We start from the raw sequence: 22,065 nt of genomic DNA on the forward strand, positions 1-22,065 counted from the left end.
ACCTGAGTGCAAACAAATTTATTTATAAATAAATGATAGGTAGGACATTTGCCTTACACTCAGGGATTGAATCCCCAGCATCCCAAATGGTTCCAAGCTTGCTAGGAGTAAATTTTGAGCACAGAGCCAGGAATAACCCCTGAGCAACCCCAGATTTGACCCAAAATAAAAACAAAAAGCAAAAAATAACCAATTCTACCCTAAATATGCTTTCTTATACACTAACAAAATTATTTCATTTTTGAAATAGGACTAAATTATTATTAAAATACTATTTTAGACTTATTATTATTAATTATTATTATTATTATTATTTGATTCTGCAGTGTTAAAAAGCTAATCATGGGCCCAAAGAACTAATAAAACCGGTTGGTTGGGCACTTGCCATTCGGGCAGATGATTTGGGTTCAATCTCCAATACCCCATATGGTCACTGAATCTAGCCAGAAGTGATAGGAGTTAAATCCTGAGGAGTATGGTCCAAAAACTGAAACAAAAACCTAACTCATTTATTTCTTAGTTAATATAGTAATTGAGGAGGCAAGGCAATAGTCTAGTGGGTAGGGCACATGCCATGTACATAGCAGACCTGATCCCTGGCTTCTTATGTGGTCTCCTAAGTCACTCCAGGGGTGATCTCTGAACAAAGGGTGAGGGGAAAGCCATGAGCACAGCTGGGTGTGGTCCAAAAACAAAAGGCCAGACTTTTCTCATTTATAATATACCAGGCTACTCAAAGAGCAAAAAAGAAATCAGTCTCCGAGAATATAAACATCATAAAATCAATTTTGCCTCATTTCCAAAATCAAGAGCAAAGAGCAAGAATTTAAACCCTCCCACTCTTTCCTGATGTTAGGAACTAAACCTAGGGCCTTCTGAATAAGCATACACTCTACCTCTGAACTACAGTCCCAGCAAAAGTTAAAGATTTTTGAATTTCCAATTTATTTGTTTTAGCTAGATCCAAACATCTAAACTCTTGATAACTGCAAGGAAATGAATAATTTGTTTAGAATTTGGAAGATGACAGATTAAAAAAATTAGTAACACACCAGAGAATGAAAAATGTCAGACTACTCTCAAAAGTAGGTCTTGGGCTATACTTATAGGTGGCCTTGATACTCAGTTTGATTGATCTCGGTACCTCCAGGGCATTGTCAAGAATGATCCCTGAGCACAGAGCAAGGAGTAAGCCCTACACACCAATGAGTGTGGGCCCCCCCCAAGCCCAAAACAAAGTAGGTCTTATGTCACCACATATGATAAACTTGTAACATTTACAGAAGTACGGCAGAGAAATAGAACAAGAAGTAATTGCATGTGTAAAACCAGAATTAAAATTTAATGTAGTTTATATTTGACTTCTTACAATTAATCGTGCTGTTATTTTGATTTTTGGGGCCATACCTTGTGGCACTCTGGGATTACTTTTGACTCTGCACTCAGAAATTACTCCTGGCAAGCTCTGGGGATCATATGGGATGCCAGGGATTAAAACCAAGTTTCGAGGTGTGAAAGGCAAACACCCTACCCACTGTGCCATCCGCATATAAAATTAATCTTTTTTTTTGTTTTGTTTTGTTTTTGTTTTTTGAGTCACACTCAGCAGTACTCAGGGGTTATTCCTATGCTCAGAAATCAGTCCTGGCAGGCTCAGGGGACCATATGGGATGCCAGGATTCAAACCACTGTCCTTCTGCATACAAGGCAAATGCCCTACCTCCATGCTATTTCTCCACACCCCCTCCTTTTTTGGGGAAGGGCACACATGGTGATGGCCAGGGGTTACTCCTGGCTATGTGCACAGAAATAGGCTCCTGGCTTGAGGAACATATGGAATGCTGGGGGATAGAACCACTGTCCAACCTAGGTTAGCACTGGCAAGGCAGAGTCTGCCTTACGGCTCTGTGACACCACTCTGGCCCCACAATTAATCTATACTTCATTAAAATTAGAGCCAAAAAAGGACACTTAGTCCTCTACAATAAACCAATGTTCACCTACATTAAGGAAATAAACTGCTTACCTGTAGCCAGGTCTCTCTTTCGAGAAAGAATCAAAGGTTTCCCCGTCCTGTTATTTATAAACATCTCTCCCAGAACTACAGATGATGTAGAAGATCCTTCTGGCTGTTTGCTAGTTTTGACAGACACATCAATTTCATCTGGTCCCATCTTCGTCTTTCTTTTTTGTGCCTCTAATGCTTGTTGCTTTGCATAAATATACTCTAGCTTCTTCAAAACTACTTCTTCTGTCTTACCTATTAAGTCAACCAAAGAAATTGTTATTCTCTCTTAAACCTCAGAATAATGAGAAATGAACAACCCAAAATTCAGTTGACTTACTGACAAAAGTTATAAGCCAGTAAAAAGGTCCCATCAAGTCCAAAGATAATCCAGCTTTTAAGCTTGAGACTTAAACTAAGTAGTGTTTAATAGGTCTACATATGAGGCAAGAAAGTACAGGAGAGTTGACTGCTTACCATGTTTGCAGTCAATCCCATTTGGAGCCCAGCATAAATAACAGGGACCTCTCCTGAGCCATTGCTGGGCTATGCTGGAGAGGCTTCCAACCAACACAGAAATGATCAACACTGACATTGTTCCTGACATTGACCTACTGGCCTGGTTGGTCAACAACTGCCCATAAGGGATCCCTGGGTCTTTGGACTGGAGACCCCCACCAAATAATAAAAATAAAAGCAACTTCTGCTCATCAAAATATTTATCACACACTTCACCAGGAATAACTCAAGTACCTTACCTGAAAGAGATGATACTTTGCGTATCAAAATATTCCGTTTGCGAGTCAGAAGATTTTTTTGACCTATCAACTTGTCTGCTTGATCTGTTAGTCCCTGAATTTCACTGAATGCCTAGAACAGAAACAGTAGTAACAAGTCAACCAATCTGTATTTTCCTAAACAAGTGAGACTTACACAACTTTTCTTTTTACACTCTATAATAAGCTACTTATTATAGCCTGGCTATACAATTTCCTGAAAGCAAAAAATGAAATCTAATACTTAAGTGACTTTAAACCACACTTTACTTGAAATGAGGAGTGTTGAGAGCAGTGCAGATAGTACAGCAGGTAGGATATTTGCTTTGCACACAAAGTCAACCTGGATTTGATCCTGAGTGCCACCTATGATCCACCAAGTAACCAAACATGCAAATATATACAAGCAAGCAAACTGGTTCTGAAGAGAGTCCCAGACAAGATCTCAGATCTGGGAGTCATGTAATCTACCACTGAGCCACAATCCAACTAAAAATATTTTCTGATGATCCAGAACTTATTTATGTTGAAACAGTAGGTGGCTTTCTAGAGTATATCTATAACAGAAACATGAATTATATTTATTTCTTAAGAATATCACTGCCGGGCCGGAGAGATAGCATGGAGGTAAGGTGTTTGCCTTTCATGCAGGAGGTCATCAGTTCGAATCCCGGCGTCCCATATGGTCCCCCGTGCCTGCCAGGAGCAATTTCTGAGCGTGAAGCCAGGAATAATCCCTGAGCACTGCCTGGTGTGACCCAAAAACCACAAAAAAAAAAAAAAAAAAAGAATATCACTGCCAGGACTGAACCCGGGTCGGCCGTGTGGAAGGCAAATGCCCTCCTGCTATGATATCGCTCTGGCCCCTAAAGTCAAACTTTTGTCACTTACACAGAATACTTACCCTTGTGAGAATGAGACTTTTGGAAACTTTGGAAGAATGAAGCAACCCCAATGTGATCTTTAATTTTTCAAAAAGATCCCTCATTTCACCACGGCGACGCCTCTCATTGGCAGTGTGTGTTCGGCGATAATAAGCAAAAGCTTCAGCTTCTTTCTGTAGTTTCTCACTCCAGTAATCAGGCTTTAGTTTCAGAGGAACAGATGATGCCTATCCAAATGAAATAGTCAACCACTTTCTCACACCTGACTTTTCTTCAACCAAAATGTCACTGTTATAATTCAGAAATAAGACTATTGTCTAAGCTATATCATTAACAATTTCTTAGTACCCAACAGCTTACTATTTCTTCAAATGTAACTTCAATAGCGTACATTTTATTAATGTATTCTTGTGACTTCTGGCTCAAATTTCAGTGATTCTCAAAAGATTAAGGGAAATCCTTTAAAAAATAGCATCTAGGGCAATACCCAACATCGCACACGCTCCCCCAAGTATCAACAGGAATGACAACTGATCACAAAATGTGGTCCAAAAACAAGGGGGGAAACTGCCTATAAAAGTTACTATTTGGGGGGCCAGAGAGGTAGCATAGAGGTAAGGCGTTTGCCTTGCTTGCATGCAGAAAGACAGTGATTCAAATCCCAGCATCCCATATGGTCCCAGAGTCTGCTGGGGGGTAATTTCTGAGCATAAAACCAGGAGTAGCCCCTGAGCACTGCTGTGTGTGACCCCAAAACAACAACAACAAAAAAGTTATTGTTTGGGGGCCAGAGAGATATCATGGAGGCAGGGCATTTGCCTTCCATGCAGAAGGACTGTGGTTCAAATCCCGCTGTCCCCTATGGTCCCCCAAGCCTGCCAGGAGCGATTTCTGAGCGTAGAGCCAGGAGTAATCCCTGAGCGCTACCGGGTGTTACCCCAAAAAAAAGTTATTATTTGGGGGAATGGATAACATCTAGTGGTGTTCAAGAACTATTCGTGACTCTGTCCTTAGGGTTCACTTTGGTACATGGGCAGAACATGTACTTGGAATCAACCCAAAGTCAGATGTATACAAGGCAAGCACTGCATCTCCTGTGTTATAATCTCCAGTCCTATAGTTTATTAGAACACGTTTCAGAAAAAATTAATGAGAAAAAAAATTTGAACTCTAGGTCAACGGAAAAAGGTTTAAAAATAATTTTTTTTCTTTTTTTGGTTTTTGGGTCACAGCAGCAGCGCTCAGGGGTCACTCCTAGCTCTACACTCAGAAATCACTCCTAGCAGGCTCAGGGGACCATATGGGATACCGGGATTTGGACTACCGTCCCTCTGCATGCAAGGCAAATGCCCCACCTCCATGCCATCTCTCCAGCCCCCAAAAGTGAATTTTTGAGTTTATGTTTTAGACCATACTCAGTGATGCTGTGTTACTCCTGGCTCTGCTCTCAGGGGTCACTCCTAATAGTGTTCAGAGAACTAAATGAGATGTTGGAGATTGAATCCAGGTCAGCTGCATGCAAGACAAGCACTTTATCCATAGTACTTTCTATCTCTCAGGCCCCCAAAGTGAATGTTTAATACTTGAAAGACTCTGGTAAAAATCAATTCCAACTCCTTCTAAAGCACCTTTTCTTCCGACTACTATGAAATACTAAAATTCCTAAAATACATCCTGCAAGGACCAGAGAGATAGCACAGTGGTAGGACATTTGCTTATGCAGAAGGACAGTGGTTTGAATCCTGGCGTCCCATATGGTCCCTCAAGCCTGCCAGGAGTGATTTCTGAGTGTAGAGCCAGGAGTAATCCCTGAGTGCGACAGGGTGTGACCCAAAAACAAAACAACAATAAAAAAAATACATCCTAAAATCTCATGCAGTATGTGCTATTGTCTGCATCTGAATTGTTCATTCTTCCCATACCATCCTCCATAACAACATTTAAAACCCAAATGTTGCCCTTTTCCGGAAACTTCTTTCCTTGAGATGATTCAGGATTTCTCATTTATTACATTATGTATTATGAGAAAGTAACAGTCACATACAGGGCTTGCTTATTTTTGGTCATCGAGTCACACAGTGATACTCTGATTTGCGCACACTGAATCAAATGCACGTAGTCTCCGGTCGTCTGCTGGAGGGAGCGGAGCTTCAGCTCAGTTCACAAGTCAAGGCTGAACAGAACTCTCAGAAACTGCTCTTGGTTTAGGGGACCATATGGGACACCGGGGGATCACCATCCGTCCTGGATTAGCACATACAAGGCAAATGCCCTCCCACTTGCACCACCGCTCCAGCCCTGCCACTGAACTACTGAACCCACAATATTCTGCGCTTTGTATGAGACCGACAGCAGTGATGATATCTGTCAGCTCAGTGATGACAACAATGTCTATGCTGATACCCTCATATCAGATACAGCTGAAGCTCTGTTCGGGCATACAGATGAGGAGGAGGAATCCAGTTTTGAAGGATTTTAACCTTTGTGATTTAGCTTGATTACCTGGTATGCTACGGTTTTCTGCATTTCATTTAAAGTTTTAAAGTTATTGTTGATAGTTCACAGTTTTTCTTTACAATAAATATTGAAAAACATCTAACCTACTGGTTCCTCAATTATTTGTTTTGGGTATATATCATTATTTTTATTTATTTAATTGGTTTTTGGGCCACAACTGGTGGCACTCAGGGGTTACTCCTAGCTATGCGCTCAGAAATGGCTCCTGGCGTGAGGGACTAAACCATTGTCCTAGGCTAGTGCAGGCAAGGCAGATGCCTTACCACTTGCGCCATCGCACCAGTTCCTGAGTATATATTTTGATTTTTGATTTTTACCAGTGGCTCCTGCATTTTCCACCTTGGCTTATACTAAAGTCACTAAGTTTTCCCAGTTTTTAGGGTAAAATTGGGGGGAAGGGTCAGATTATAATCGAATATATACGTTAAGCCATGGTCCAAGGCAAGTATCTTAGTGGCTTTACCATTTGTCCACTGAGACAGGTTTAAAATATAAATTTTTGAAATATATATATATGAAGTTTATTATGAAAATCAATTGTGCCGTAACTATATCCTCAGAAACAACCATAGCATGGAGGTAAAGCGTTTGCCTTGCATGCAGAAGGTTGGTGGTTCAAATCCCGGTATCCCATATGGTTCCCCAAGCCTGCCAGGAGCGATTTCTGAGCATAGAGACAGGAGTAACCCAAGTGCTGCCAGGTATGGACCCCCCCCCCCAAATAAGTGTGAGGTATATACCATGACACAAACCAACCAGAAACAGGCTTTTGAAAAGACCTGATCATCACCCTCCAGACCTCAATTCAAGCTCTATTATTAGTATTACTCTCTCAAATTAAACTCAATAGAATGCATACATGTCTTGAATATGGGATGACCAGGCTTTTTTGTTTTATTTTGCCTTGCGGGAGGGGTGGGCAATAACCTGGCTTACTCCTGGCTCCTTGCTCAGGGATCATTCCTAGTGGTGCTCAGGGGACCCATACATGATGTCAGAGATTGAACCCTGGTCGGCTGTAATACATGTTACACAGTATACTGTTACTCTGGCCCTGGGGTGGCCAGATCTTATCTGAAACTCTAATGGGAGAAGTCTCAACACAGCTAGATAGGGCACAAAAAAAACCAAACCAAACCAAATCAAAACTGATGGTTGCCTGTGTTCATCTCCAGTACTGCATATGTACCACTGAGCACAGCTAGCTAGGAGTGATCCTGAAGAACTGAACTAAAAGTAAGCCCCTAAGCACCGTCAAATGTGTCCCCTTTCCTCAAAGGGCTAGAGCTGCCTACTTTGCCTGTGGGAGGTCTGACCACCCAGCAAAAAAGGGCAGAGAAAAAGACAAACTGAAATGGTCATAACCATTTTATTTTTCAACCACGAGCCTATGACACCCATTGAAAGGCCCCAGAATGGCCCATGAGGCCAGAGGTGAAAACACTCAAAACACATAAATGCAAGAACACTGCATCAACACTAAAGGGACAGTAAGACAAGGAAGAACAGAAGGTCAGAAGGTGGGCGTTGCTGGGGTAAGTTTGAGAAACACTGTTTTTAACAAAGTTCCTTTGTTTGTTTGGGTTTTTTTTGGCCATATCAGGTGGTGCTCAGAGGTTACTCCTGGCTCAGCACTCAGAAATCACTCCTGGAAGACTTGAAGGACCATATGGAATGCCAAGAATCAAACCCGGGTCCATCCTGTGTTGGCTGTATGAAAGACAAATGCCCTACCACTGTGCTATCTCTCTGGCCCAGTTCCTTCTACTTTTATTGTTTGTGAGGATATGTAGAAAACCTTACATAATTATGGTTCCATGGTATCATAAATAAATCCATTAAGATAAATCACTATTAAATTAGTTTCAGAGTAAGCACATCAATTTCTAAATGCTTCATATTCATTTTAACCTAAAAATTATTCCAGCATTTACAGAGAGTATAAAAATTAGAGGGAAAAATAAGATTCAAGTGGTAGAACATAAGCCTGGCATTGACAAAGCCCTGAGTTTGATAGAGGCAGGACATCTCTAAGTACCACAAGGAGTAACCCTGTGTCCCTAAGCACTGCTGGGTATAGCCTCATATACACAAAGGAGAAGTAAAAAACAGCATTAATATTAATAATTTTTAAATAGCAGAGAAGGAGTAGTTAAGTCATTTGTATAAACAGCCATGAAAGAAGTTATAACTAATAAAGCTAGTGGCCCGGAGAGATAGCACAGCGGCGTTTGCCTTGCAAGCAGCTGATCTAGGACCAAAGGTGGTTGATTCGAATGCCAGTGTCCCATATGGTCCCCCGTGCCTGCCAGGAGCTATTTCTGAGCAGACAGCCAGGAGTAACCCCTGAGCGCCCCCGGGTGTGGCCCAAAAACCAAAAACAAACAAACAAACAAACAAAAAACAAACAAAAAAAAAACCACAACCTAATAAAGCTAATATTATTTTACTCTAAGGCAGTGCTTCTCAAATAGTGGGGTGTACACCCCCCAGGGGGTCGTGTTTGATCTCGGCAAACATTGTCATAACAAGCTAAGCCCTGTGTTTATGTCTCTGTATGTCTCTGGAGCTGAGAGTTGCTATGTCCTGCTTCAAACCCCGCTTTGAAAAGCTATGCATTGCAAAACGTGCTCATTGTAGCCATTAATCCAGACATCACCTCTGATTAAAAAAAATCAGGGCCTGGAGAGATAGCACAGCGGCGTTTGCCTTGTAAGCAGCCGATCCAGGACCAAAGGTGGTTGGTTCGAATGCCGGTGTCCATATAGTCCCCCATGCCTGCCAGGAGCTATTTCTGAGCAGACAGCCAGGAGTAACCTGAGCACTGCCGGGTGTGGTCCAAAAAGCAAAAAAATCAGCTCAAATTACTTTATATATTTTATGTTTTGTAGGTTAAAGTTTTTTTTTTTTATAATAAAGATACTATTTACAGTCACGCAGGGGTGTGTGAAAAATGTTTTCTTCTTTCTGGGGGCGTGACAGAAAATAATTGAGAAGCACTGCTCTAAGAACAATACTGCATTATCGATTTTATTAAGTAAGCAATCATTAAGTGAAGTGTAAATACCTTTCGACTTCTTTCAGCAGTCTTTTCTTCTGCAGATATATGGGGGGTTCGGCACCTAGATAAAGACAGCATTTTCTGAAGGCTTACTGTAATTCAATAATCTGAGACCTATTTCCTGTGTTTAAAATAAATTAAAGAAAAATCCAAGACCTATGTCATAGATGATATAGCAAACCAAGCTACTCAAATTGACTAAAATTGCAACCAGCTTATTTTCCTTTAGGTATAGTATATGAGGGAAATAAAATTTATTTTACAATACACTTGACTACTTATGTTTTGGAGCCACAAAAGGCTATGCTCAAGGCTTATGCCCCTGTTCAAAGCTCAGAAATCATTGCTAGCAGACTCAGAAAATTATACAGGGTGCCAGGTCAGTTACATATAAGGCAAACACCCAACCCATTGTGCATCTCTGTGACCCCTACAATATCCTCTTAAAAATGTTTTAATAGTCCCTAAAACAAGTTACTTTAGTCTGACACAGAAAAGTACACAATCACCTAGCTATTTACCACCACCTAAGCTTAAAATTCTGAAAAATGATACTGTGGGTAGGTTGATTGCCTGGCACACAACCGGCTTGTGTTTGATTCCTGACACCCCATATAATTGCCGGAGCCAACCAGAAATAATCCTTGGGTATAGAGCCTAACCACCCCCCCAAAAAAAACAAATAAAACTAAACAAATGAAGATTCTATGCATAAACCACTTCATTTGCTGTCTTTCCTACTATAGGTAAAACATCCCAAACATTACAATCCATATTGTAATGTTTATCTTAGTATATTAGTAATGTTTCTAAACAAATTATCACACAGCATGGGAAAATATATATAGAAAGTTAATCTAGAAGGGCACGCACATCTTTACTATTAGGATGATATACAATTCTCTTCAAAGAACAATTTTCATTGCCATCTCTAGAATGACCTCTAGAAAGGTCTCCATAACTAGATAAAAATTAATTCTTTGTGTCTGAATAAGCAAAGTCATTGTGATTTAACCACATTTCTCCAATTACTTGTTGGCTCAGCAAATCTGTGTTTAGTAGTCATCTTCTGTGTACTGATGTTGACATCCTTAACTGTTCTTCTACTACTTTCTCAGTAGATTTTATAGCTTAATACTAATTCCTTTTTGTTTGTTTGTTTGTTTTGTTTTCTTTTTGGGTCACATCCGGCAGCGCTCACGGGTCACTCCTGGCTCCCTGCTCAGAAATCACTCCTGGCAGGCACGGGAGGCCATATGGGATGCCGGGATTTGAACCAATGACCTTCTGTATGCAAGGCAAATGCCTTACCTTCATGCTATCTCTCCGGCCCCTCTTAGTACTAAATCATTATCAAACATTCAATGCAAATGTTTTTCCTTATAGGTCAACTTCATGGTATTCACATAGAAACTTTTTTTTGTTTTTTAGGCCATACCCGGTGATGCTCAGGGGTTACTCCTGGCTAAGCATTCAGAAGTCGCTCCTGGCTTGGGGGACCATATGGGACGCCGGGGGATTGAACTGAGGTCCATCCTAGGCTAGCGCTGGCAAGGCAGACACCTTACCTCTAGCACCACCGCGCCAGCCCCGCATAGAAACTTTTTTGTTTGGGGACCAAATGCTGAGGAGCTCAGGATGCTGGGAATTGAATTTAGGTCAGCACATGCAAGGCAAAGATCCTACTTGCTATATGCCTTCCTTCCCTCTGAGTCTAGAAGTTTTTAGAAATTATAAAAATCTGGTTCTTTACAGTCTGTGCTCTTTATATGTTTATGATGATGATGTTTTTGGGCATACCTGTTATCACTCAGGGTTACTCCTTGTTTGGCACTCAGAAATCACATATGGCAGGCTCGGGGACCATATGGGATGGCAGGGATCAAACCAGGGTCAGATACATGCAAGACAAAAGCCCTACCACTGTGCTATCACTCTGGCCCATGTTAGTTGTTGTTGTTGTTGTTCTTGTTCTTGTTATTATTATGCTTCAAGAGTCAGAGAACTGGTACAGCAAGTAGGATGTTTGCCTTGCACATGGCCAACCCAGGTTTGATCCTGATAGCCCACATGGTCTGCCAAATACCACCAAGAGTCATTCCTGAGTGCAGAGCCAGGAGTAAGTCCTAAGAATTAATGGTTGTTATCACCACCCCCACAAAAAATGCTATTCTTTTAGGTTACATTTTGTTGTTGCTGTAGAAATTTATTATTTTAGTACAAATAAAATTTATACCCACAATACTGCTGAACTTAAGCCTAATGAAGTATTCAAGAGATACTTAAACCATTTTCAGCTATAAGTAAAAGTCAGCAAAAATAACCTTTAGGGCCTGGAGAGAGAGCACAGCAGTGTTTGCCTTGCAAGCAGCCGATCCAGGACCAAACGTGGTTGGTTCGAATCCCGGTGTCCCATATGGTCCCCCGTGCCTGCCAGGAGCTATTTCTGAGCAGACAGCCAGGAGTAACCCCTGAGCACCGCCAGGTGTGGCCCAAAAATAAACAAAAACAAAAACAAAACAAAACAACAACAACAAAAAAAACCTTCAAATACCTCTAAAACTAAAGCGGAGCAGAGGGGTAAAGTGCTTGCTTGCTTTCAAGTCTGGAACCATAGTGTTCTGAGCATAACTGGAAGTGATGCCTGAACACAGAGCCAGAATGAACCAAGGAATGAACCCTGAGCACCACTAGGCATGACCCGGAAGTGAAAAATTAGTATAAGCCTCTGGAATGAAGAGAAATTAGAACTGGACTACCTTCACTTTTCCTCAGACTTTCTCACCATATGGGATTCGAACCATAGTCATTCTGCATGCAAGGCAAACACTCATGCATGCTATCTCTCTGGCCACAGGTAAAGTCTTTCTCAACTCTTTTTTTTTCTTTTTTCTTTTTTTGTCTTTGGGTCACACACAGCAGCGCTCAGGGGTTACTCCCGGCTCTACGCTCAGAAATCGCCAGGCAGGCTCTGGAGATCACATGGGATGCTGGGATTCGAACCACTGTCCTGTATGCAAAGCAAACATCCTACCTCCATGCTATCTCTCTGGCTTCTTTTTTAATTTTGGCTCCAAGCCACATCCCTACTATACTCAGGACTTACTCCTGGAGACCCATATGGGATGCCAGAGATTGAATTCAGGTAGGCTGTATGCAAGGCTTAAATAAATGCCTTACATGCTATACTACTGCTTTGGTCCCATCTCTATTATATTCTCATCTCATTAATTGGACAGGTATAAAATGCTGACTGTACTGCTTCTGGCTGATTTAAAAAATGACCAAATTTAAATGTCTTCTCAAAAGATAAGTTGGCCTATGTTGAATCATCTATGTATGCGTATATATGTATGTACATACTTACATATGTTAAATATGAATCTACTTGTATATTTCATACTTATATGTTCATACAAAATATACATAATATTCAACATTTCCTCAATGATAGCATAGCGGTAGGAAGTTTAGTTTGCCTTGCACGTGGCTGACCCAGGATGGACTTGGGTTTGATCCTCGGCGTTCCATATGTTCCCCCAAGCCAGGAGCAATTTCTGAGCACATAGCCAGGAGTAATCCCTGAGTGTACCAGGTATGCCCCCGCTCCCCCTCCAAAAAAAAAAGTTTAAGCTTCTGAAACAGAAGACTTTCTAAGAGCTCCAAAATAGCAAATTAGTATTTTAATAATCAATGCACCTGATTTCAAAAGTATATTAAGATTAATATATGTGCCCTAACAACCAAGTTAGTTCTCTTTTTTTTTTTTTTTTTTGTGGTTTTTGGATCACACCCGGCAGTGCTCAGGGGTTATTCCTGGCTCCAGGCTCAGAAATTGCTCCTGGCAGGCACGGGGGACCATATGGGATGCTGGGATTTGAACTGATGACCTTCTGCATGAAAGGCAAATGCCTTACCTCCATGCTATCTCTCTGGCCCAAGTTAGTTCTCAATCTCAGCCTCTGATTAGAATGATGTCTAAATAGGGGGACGGGGGGATGGGGGGGGGGGGGAGAGCTGGAGAAATAGCACAGCGGTGGGGCGTTTGCCTTGCATTCAGCCAACTCAGGATGAACGTGTATGGTCCACTGTATGGTCCCCCAAGCCTGCCAGGAGTGATTTCTGAGCGTGGAGCCAGAAGTAACTCCTGAGCACCTGTGGGTGTGGCCCAAAAAGAAACAAACAAAAAGGAGAATTCTGTCTAAAGAAATTAAGAACCAGGTCAGTTACCCAGAGCTATTAAACTGAATATTTTGTTTTATTTATAGTCACAAAATTCTACCAATAAAAAATTAATCTAAACAGTACTAAGACTTACTGTTTTGAAGTCTGTGTGTGAGCAACTGTGGTCTTCACGCGAGCAGAATTAACTTCCTCAGAGAGTTCTTCCACAGTCTCAACATCCACCTGCTCGTCATCTTCAATGTATTGTACACAGTTCTTCTGTGTAGAAGAACAGAGGATTCATTCACAAATAGTAAAAAGCAAATACATCACAACTTTTCAACTGAATGTTACCCTCAAAAAACCAACAAGAACTAAGCAATATTATATAACATGCATACTGATCATCCTAGACTTATTTATCACAAAAAGTTACAAAGACTGGGGAGGGAGTAATAGCAGAGTGGCTAGGGCGTTTTCCTTGCACGTGGCTGACTCGGGTTCATTCCCTGGCATTCTGTGTGGTCCCCCAAAACTGTCAGTAGTGATTTCTGAGTGCAAAGCCAGGAGTAAACTCTGAGCACCTCTGGGTATAGCCCAAGAAAAACAGAAACAAAAATGTTATAAAGACAATATGTAATTAAGTAACTAACAAGCACTATATTAAGTGCAAACAAATAAATATAACGAGATATATCAATATAGTGATGGGTTGAAGTAACTAGGAACTGAATCCAGAGTCTTACATACGCAAGATATGCACTCTACTATTGAGTCACACTGCTGGCTCAGGCACAGTTATTTATCGAACAGACAGGAGACTCCTAAGTTCCAAAAGGGCTATATTCACATTTTAGTAAATTCAGGCATGTGTGTGTGCGCGGGCACTGAAACCATAAAAATGTTAAGACTAGTAGTAAAGTTAGATTTGGTGAACAAAAAGATATTTAAGAAATGACTATAACCCCAATAGTCTTCTAAGTCTCTCAACCCCCAGCAAAACAAAAGCTTCTGATAATTTCAGGTTATGAAAAAAGAAACCCAGGCTTGGACTACTTATACTTTTAAATCAGTCCAACTTAAGCATTTATTGAGCATCTAGCAAAGAAAGTAATCGTATTACTATATAAAACAGTAGACTATTTGAATTATGGATATTCAAATAATTTTTTTTTGTTTGTTTGTTTTTTTTTTTTGGTTTTTGGGTCACACCCTGTGACGCTCAGGGGTTACTCCTGGCTATGAGCTCAGAAGTTGCTCCTGGCTTCTTGGGGGACCATATGGGACGCCGGGGGATCGAACCGCGGTCCGTCCTAGGCTAGCGCAGGCAAGGCAGGCACCTTACCTCCAGCGCCACCGCCCGGCCCCCATCAAATAATTTTAAGTCTACCTTTAAAGTAGTGTTTACTATGCCAGCAACAAAATAGCAAATGTCATCTATAGCAGTATTGTACCGGAGAGGTATAACTCAAAATGAAATGTTCCAACCACTTTATAAATTACTAAGCTTAAAACTTGCTGGAAAAATTACCCCCAAATTATACATTCCATACGGCTGATAGACATTTATAAATATAAACTTTGTTTCCCCATTTAAACATAATACAATGTATAGTAAATGTAAGCAACATAACCCATTGTATAATTATAGGAAATTAACGGATTTTCAGTTAATAAGAGTTCCAAGAAAACCCAGTCTTAAGAATTCCTAACAATATTTTAAATTAATGAATACCTGTCTACAGGATGGCTTTAACTGCAGTTTTTTTTTTTGTTTTTTAATTTTTTTTTGTTTTTTCTCTTTCTTCTTTACCTGCAGTTTTTTTTTTAAGTATAAAATATAATAAACTTCATAATGGGAGACTTAAATGAAAGAGGATACAACTTTCCTTTCACTGTTTGTGTCATGGTAATTGTAAAAAGATATCATAGGTAGAGGATATATATGTGTATATATAAATGATGAATTTAAGTTTGAGAGATCATTTAATATATTGCTTGTTTTTAAAAAGGTTAGTGTGCCTTCAATGGCAGATTCCCTATTAAGAAACTCAAGCAATAATACGCTGTACATGTAAGTCACTTAAAGCTCAACTCTATTGAGAGCAACAGTTTTCACTGTTTTTCAGTTGAACTGGTTTGGGTCTAAAACTTATCCAGGCAAAAATTAAATGGAGTGCTTATATCAAGAAAAGCACAAATACTATCATATAAATTGCCAAACTCAATGAATTCAATAAATCATCTATGTACTGACATCTGTCTTTAGCTACAAATAAGCTATAAACAGAATCATTCCATTTTAGAGTTCAGCCCCTCATTTTACAAGTAAAACAACTGAGGTATAGAAATTAAACACTGAGTTTTAGAATACTAACCTATTTATTATGTTTATCTATATCAATACAGGCATTAACAAAAAAGATCCAGACAAAAGTACAAATGAATCTCAAGTGAGATTTGAGAACTACATGGCATTCAGTACAAATAATCATTATTTTATGGTTGAGGGGGACCAGACCATTGCTGTTGGAGGAGAGGTATTTGGCGCCTGGGATGGAACCCAGGAATGCACATTAAGTCATGTTCTCAGTCTGAAATGATCATATTATGAGCTACTGAAGAGAGGGGCAGTTTAAATTTCAAAGCACTGCATCAGCAGCTGGCTATGTTTTCAATCAGACCCTAAAGCAAAGGTCAACAAACCACAGCCTGCTGCCTTCTTATGTAAGTAATTTTTCTGGAACACAGCCATATTCCCTCAATTATTATTGCTTATGGCTATTTTTGTGCTCCCACTACAAGTAATTATTTAGTCACTGAGTAATAAAGGCAATTCAGCCTGCAATGCTAAGCACTTTATGAAGTTTACTCAATTTCTTAACTCTTATTTACACTTAGGTCGATTACATAATTCAATGAACAGAATTCTAAATAGGAAAACTATAAAAATTGTTTTAGAAAAATAAAAATATGTATTTTAGGGGCCGGGCGGTGGCGCTGGAGGTAAGGTGCCTGCCTTGCCTGCGCTAGCCTAGGACGGACCACGGTTCGATCCCCCGGCATTCCATATGGTCCCCCAAGAAGCCAGGAGCAACTTCTGAGCGCATAGCCAGGAGTAACCCCTGAGTGTCACAGGGTGTGGCCCAAAAACCCAAAAAAAAAAAAAATATGTATTTTAAAGGTCATATTACAAAGGGTAGCTAATACACTTGATATTGAATTTCAGTTTATTACAAAAAGCAACTTAAAGCAGGGTTATATTAAAAAACAATGATACTTTTCTTTTCCAAAAAGAAAACTACCACAAAAGCAAGTAGATAAATTATCCTCTAGTACTATAATCACTCATTCCCTGAGTCTTAAATATCAGATAATCTACCATCATTTTATTTAGAAAATATCAAATAAACTAACTGAAATACAATGGACACACTGGATTTATTTTTTTGGACACATCCAGCCGTGCTCAGGGATCACTCCTGACATGGCTGTGTATGTGTATGTGTGTACACACACAATATGACAGTGTTTTGTTTTTCGTTTAAACTCCCAAGCTGAAAGGCACTACTGACGTGTGTGCACGAGTGCGTGTGTGCGCACAATATGACTGTGTTTTGTTCTTCGTTGAAACTCCCAATCTGAAAGGGATTTGCAAGCATCTATCCACCAGACTTTCCATATTAGGTAAGTCTCAAAGAACAAGATAAGCTCAATAAATGTTATATGACTAACATAGCCTAAAAACTAGTCATTTAACCACGATCTAAACCTATACATCCAACTAAATATTGTCAGGTCTAGTGATCTTCTGCAAAAGCTACTGTCAGCAATAAATCAATTAAATCCTTGAAGTTTCAGTCACAACAAAAATGAGCTCACCACCTTTTCTACATCATCAACCTCCTCACTCTGGTAGTCAGAAACAACATCCACAATCTCATCAATAGAATCATCGGTTTTCTCATTCTCTTCTTCCTCGTCCTCCTCTTCCAAATCCATGGCAGTGAACTCAACATGACTTCTCCCACCCTTCTTTTCTTGTTTTGGTTGTTTTTGTTCTCTTGATAACAATAATTGACCCTGAAAACGTCCTTCTCTTCTGCTCTCTTTTGTAGCTCTCCTAGGAACAATAGAGAAGGCCACAGGACTAGAAATAGTACTCCAAGAATCACATTCAGTTTTTAAAACTCGAGCATTCTCAGTAGTTCCACTTCTCCCAAGAAAATCAGGGATGTCTTCTTGTTGCAACTCATCTAAATTTTCCTGACAAGTCTTTGTTTCTTTAATTAACTGCTCATCTGCCTCCTTCTTTAATTCTTGTGAACTTCCAACATATTTCTGGGCCAAAGAGCCCTTTGGGTGTTTTCTCCATCTCTCCCTAACATTGTCCTTCTCTAAAGAATTACCATGTGCCTTCTCTCTAGTATCTGGCTTTGGACCTAGCTGGTCCACAACTTTGCTCTTTGAGAAATTGAGCTTACTTTCTTCCTTAGGGATGACTGGAAATTCATTCGCTTTTCTGATAGCATTGTTTGATCCTTTCTGCTGGTCCATTTTCATACCACTAGGTTTTTTAAGTGGTATGTCACTTATACTGTGGACTGTTATCTTACTCACTTTTCCAGGAATAGTCTTAACTTCTGAAACAGTCAGTTTTTCTTTAGCGTTCCTAATCTTATATTCTTCATTTTCATCTTTGTAGTCTTCATTAACACAGGACCCAGCGATATAGGAGTTTTCAGAAGGTTTATCAGTTAGGCTGTCTTCTGTAATGGATTCTTCCTTTAAATGATCACTCCGATCTTCCAAAGAATCGTTCATGGATTCTTCTGAGGTAGTAGTAGCTCCTGAATTTTGTTTTATTATAGTAACCTCAGTGTTACCTTCCCTTTCTGATTGTAGGTCTTTCTTAATTTCTTGCTCTCTCTTTAACAAGCTTATTTCATCTTTCTGTTCTACAGTCTGTGGTTCTTTCTTCATCTGAAGAGAAGCAACATGCTGAAGAATGGAGCTAGGAACAGGTTTTTGTCCTGGAAGTTGCAGCAAGGCAAAACTACCAGACTGAAGAGGAATAAGACTTGCTGTACCAACAGGCTGCCCTCCTGAGCTGTAGGTTAGCTTGGTTTCTGAGCCTGTTTTATTTGCAAGACTTTGTGATTCTGGAGGAGAAATCCTTAAGGTCAGTGTACCAGACTGAGACATAAAACCAGGTCCAGAAGAAATCAATGATGGTGCCTGAGTGATAACATTCACTGGTGGAGAAGACCCAACTGTCTGAATTACAGGATTCATAACAGAAAAAGCAGATGAAGCAGAAGATGATGGAGTTTCTGAAGGTTTAGAAGGAGTGGGTAACCGGATTCCCATCACAGACCCTAGTTTAAAAAAGAAATATAATCAGTCTATTATCAAGACTTTCTAAAATATTTTTCTTCCTGCCTCGTTTTTGGGCTACAAATACAAGTGGTGCTCAGGGGCTTACTCCTGGCTCTGCACTCATGGATCAATTCTGGTGGGCTTGAGGGTTTATACAGAATGCCAGGATTGAACTCAGCTTGGTCACATGCAAGAATGTGACCTATACAGTGTACTATCACTCTGGCCCCAAGACTTTTTTTAGTGTCTTTTGGGTTTACCTACCTACCAATGCTCAGAGGTTATTTGTGGCTCTGCACTCAGGTATTATTCCTGGCCGTGCTCAGGGGAACATGTGGAATACAGAATTGAACCCATGCTGGCAATGTACAAGAAAAGAGCCCTATTCTTCTACCAATGCTCCAATCCAGGAGTCCTTTATTAAAAAATAACTTTAAAAACTTTTAAAGGAGCCGGAGAGATAGCATGGAGATAGTGCATTTGCCTTTTAAGCAGAAGGACAGTGGTTCGAATCCTGGCATCCCATATGGTCCCCCAAGCCTGTCAGGAGCAATTTCTGAGCGAAGAGCCAGATGTAAACCCTGGTTTTTTGGTGTGACCCAAAAAACAAAACAAAACAAAAACCTTTTTAAAGAAGTCAAATCCTAATGTATTAGCATATCACATGGTCAAATAACACAAGATAAATTCCTCAGAAAGCTCTCCAATTTTATACCTGGATTGCGAAACATAAGTGGCTGTAAATTGGGCTGAGTATTAGAACCTCGAAGCTGATGCAAAGGAAGGAGCTGGACAATCTGACCATTAGGATGCCTGAAGAGGTTCATTCCACTTGGGCTCCTAACGGGCTGTAAAACCATCCGCTGTCCCTGAACTTGTGTATTTGACACAGGTCTGAGAGTAGGAGAACCTTGTTGCACAGGAATCAACAATAATCGCGGTCCAGTACGTTTCACTGTGTTAGGAGAGACCTGTGGAGTAGCCACTGGAATTTGAGGGGCATTTTCTGAAAAATAGAACATGGAAACATAGTATAAGAATTTCCTCCTTAATACATATTAAAATATATACATATGCAATATTTATGATATAGACTTTTGCTTGCTAGAGCTTAAATAACTTCTAATTTGAATTACAGTCAAGTAAAATATTGTACCTCAAGTGTATGGCTCAAAAAAGTTACTGAAAACCCAAGTTTTATTTATACATAGTATGGTCTTACATTCAAAATTATAAAAAAGCACCAATCGAAAGATAGAACATTTTAACGACATTTTAAAGAGATAATGCTCCTAACAAAAATATAGGTAGAATTTATAATCTAGATTCTGATAAGATAAAATTTTCTTTAACTTTAAAAGTTATACTATTAATGCTAGACTTATGGCTCAGTCTCAGAGCTCACACTGAAGATAAGGCCACTGACTAAAGATCACACAATACATTTTAAAAAAACCTCAGCTTTTACATTTCACTGACATGCAAACAAACAAATGGAGAATAATTTTTAGAAGTAAAATAAATACATAACCCCCCCAAAAAAATGTAATGAAATTAAGAGATACCAAAGAAGCAGGGAAATAAAGCCTGGCTAGGAAGAGGCAAAAGATAACTTTTAAAACAAACAAATTTGAGGCCCGGAGAGATAACACAGCAGCGTTTGCCTTGCAAGTAGCCGATCCAGGACCAAAGGTGGTTGGTTTGAATCCCAGTGTCCCATATGGTCCCCCGTGCCTGCCAGGAGCTATTTCTGAGCAGACAGCCAGGAGTAACCCCTGAGCACTGCCGGGTGTGGCCCAAAAACCAAAAAACCAAAAAAAACAAATTTAATGAAGATGTGAATTTAAAGAAATTTAAACAAGCATACCTTAAGATGCATTTTAATGTGTGGAGGAGATATTTTAAAATACTAAATTAATGGGGGAAATATGAATTATCTAGAATTCTGGGCTATAGAAATAGAGAAGTAGGGATAACAATGAATATCACATAATATAACATTAGACTGAAAATATGGAACTTATTTAATAACATCAATAAAATCAGGGGCCGGAGAGATAACACAGTGATAGGGCGTTTGCCTTGCACACAGCCAATCCAAGACGAACGGTGGTTCGAATCCCAGCACCCCATATGGTCCCCCATGCCTGCCAGGAACAACTTCTGAGCGCAGAGCCAGTAGTAACCCTGAGCCCCGCCGAGTATGACCCAAAAACCAAATAAAAAATAATAACATCAATAAAACCAATAGTGGCTTGATGTGTGATACTGCTTTTTAGCAAGGCACTTTGCCCATTAACAACAATTTTCTTTTTTGGGGGGGCTAAACCCATTGACACTCAGGGGTTACTCCTGGCTATGTGCTCAGAAATCAAAATCGTTCCTGGCTTGGGGGGACCATATGGGACGCCAGGGGATCGAACCGTGGTCGTCTAGACTAGTGTTTGCAAGGCAGACACCTTACCTCTAGCGCCACCGCTCTAGCCCTGAACAATTTTCTAAAGAGATCATGCTTCTAATATTCACTTAAATTATAGGGCCCGGAGAGATAGCACAGCGGCGTTTGCCTTGCAAGCAGCCGATCCAGGACCTAAGGTGGTTGGTTTGAATCCCGGTGTCCCATATGGTCCCCCATGCCTGCCAGGAGCTATTTCTGAGCAGACAGCCAGGAGTAACCCCTGAGCACGCCGGATGTGGCCCAAAAACCAAAAACCAAAAAAAAAAAAATTATATGCAAAAATCTAGAACTCTTAAAAATGAAATAAATATCATGGAGCTGAAGAGACAGTACAGGTGTTAAGATACTTGTCTTGTATGCAGCTTACCCAGACACTATATATTATCCTCTGATCACCACCAAGAATGATTGCTGGGCACAGTCAAGTGCAGTCCAAAATCCCAAACCAAACAAAAACCAAGACGAAACTTCATAAAAGAAATAATGTGTCGAGGGCCAGAGCAACAGCACAGCAGGTAGGGTGTTTGCCTTGCATGCAGCCACATGGGGTTGGTCCCCAGAATCTCATATGGTCCCCAGAGCCAGCCAGGAATAACCCTTGAGTGATGCTGGGTTGTGGCACAAGAGAACCCCCCACCCCCGCCCTCACGTGGGAAAAGCAATAGTGTGCAATTTACACACAAAAGAAATCAATAAAAATTAGGGCCAGAAAAAAAAGAAAGAAAATTATGCCAAAGCAATAGCACAGCAGGCATTGCATTTGCCTTCCACATGGACAATCTAGGTTTGATCCCTGCATCTGTGTGTTCCCCAGAGCCTGC

General features: G+C 40.3%; 1 protein-coding gene across 1 annotated transcript in view; it reads right to left on the reverse strand.

Moving 5' to 3' along the window:
* The window catches only part of MGA (MAX dimerization protein MGA), a 91,790-nt gene that overhangs the window by 7,831 nt on the left and 61,894 nt on the right, over positions 1 to 22,065 (reverse strand). The window contains exons 16-22 of the mRNA XM_049782134.1: positions 19,502 to 19,792; positions 17,293 to 18,785; positions 13,562 to 13,686; positions 9,250 to 9,304; positions 3,686 to 3,892; positions 2,759 to 2,875; positions 2,027 to 2,255 (exon numbers count right to left, since the gene is read on the reverse strand). Coding sequence (XP_049638091.1) covers positions 2,027 to 2,255; positions 2,759 to 2,875; positions 3,686 to 3,892; positions 9,250 to 9,304; positions 13,562 to 13,686; positions 17,293 to 18,785; positions 19,502 to 19,792 — 2,517 coding nt within the window. The remainder of the gene's footprint in view (positions 1 to 2,026; positions 2,256 to 2,758; positions 2,876 to 3,685; positions 3,893 to 9,249; positions 9,305 to 13,561; positions 13,687 to 17,292; positions 18,786 to 19,501; positions 19,793 to 22,065) is intronic.

This window comes from Suncus etruscus, chromosome 10, assembly GCF_024139225.1.
Source record: "Suncus etruscus isolate mSunEtr1 chromosome 10, mSunEtr1.pri.cur, whole genome shotgun sequence".
Lineage (NCBI taxonomy): Eukaryota > Metazoa > Chordata > Mammalia > Eulipotyphla > Soricidae > Suncus > Suncus etruscus.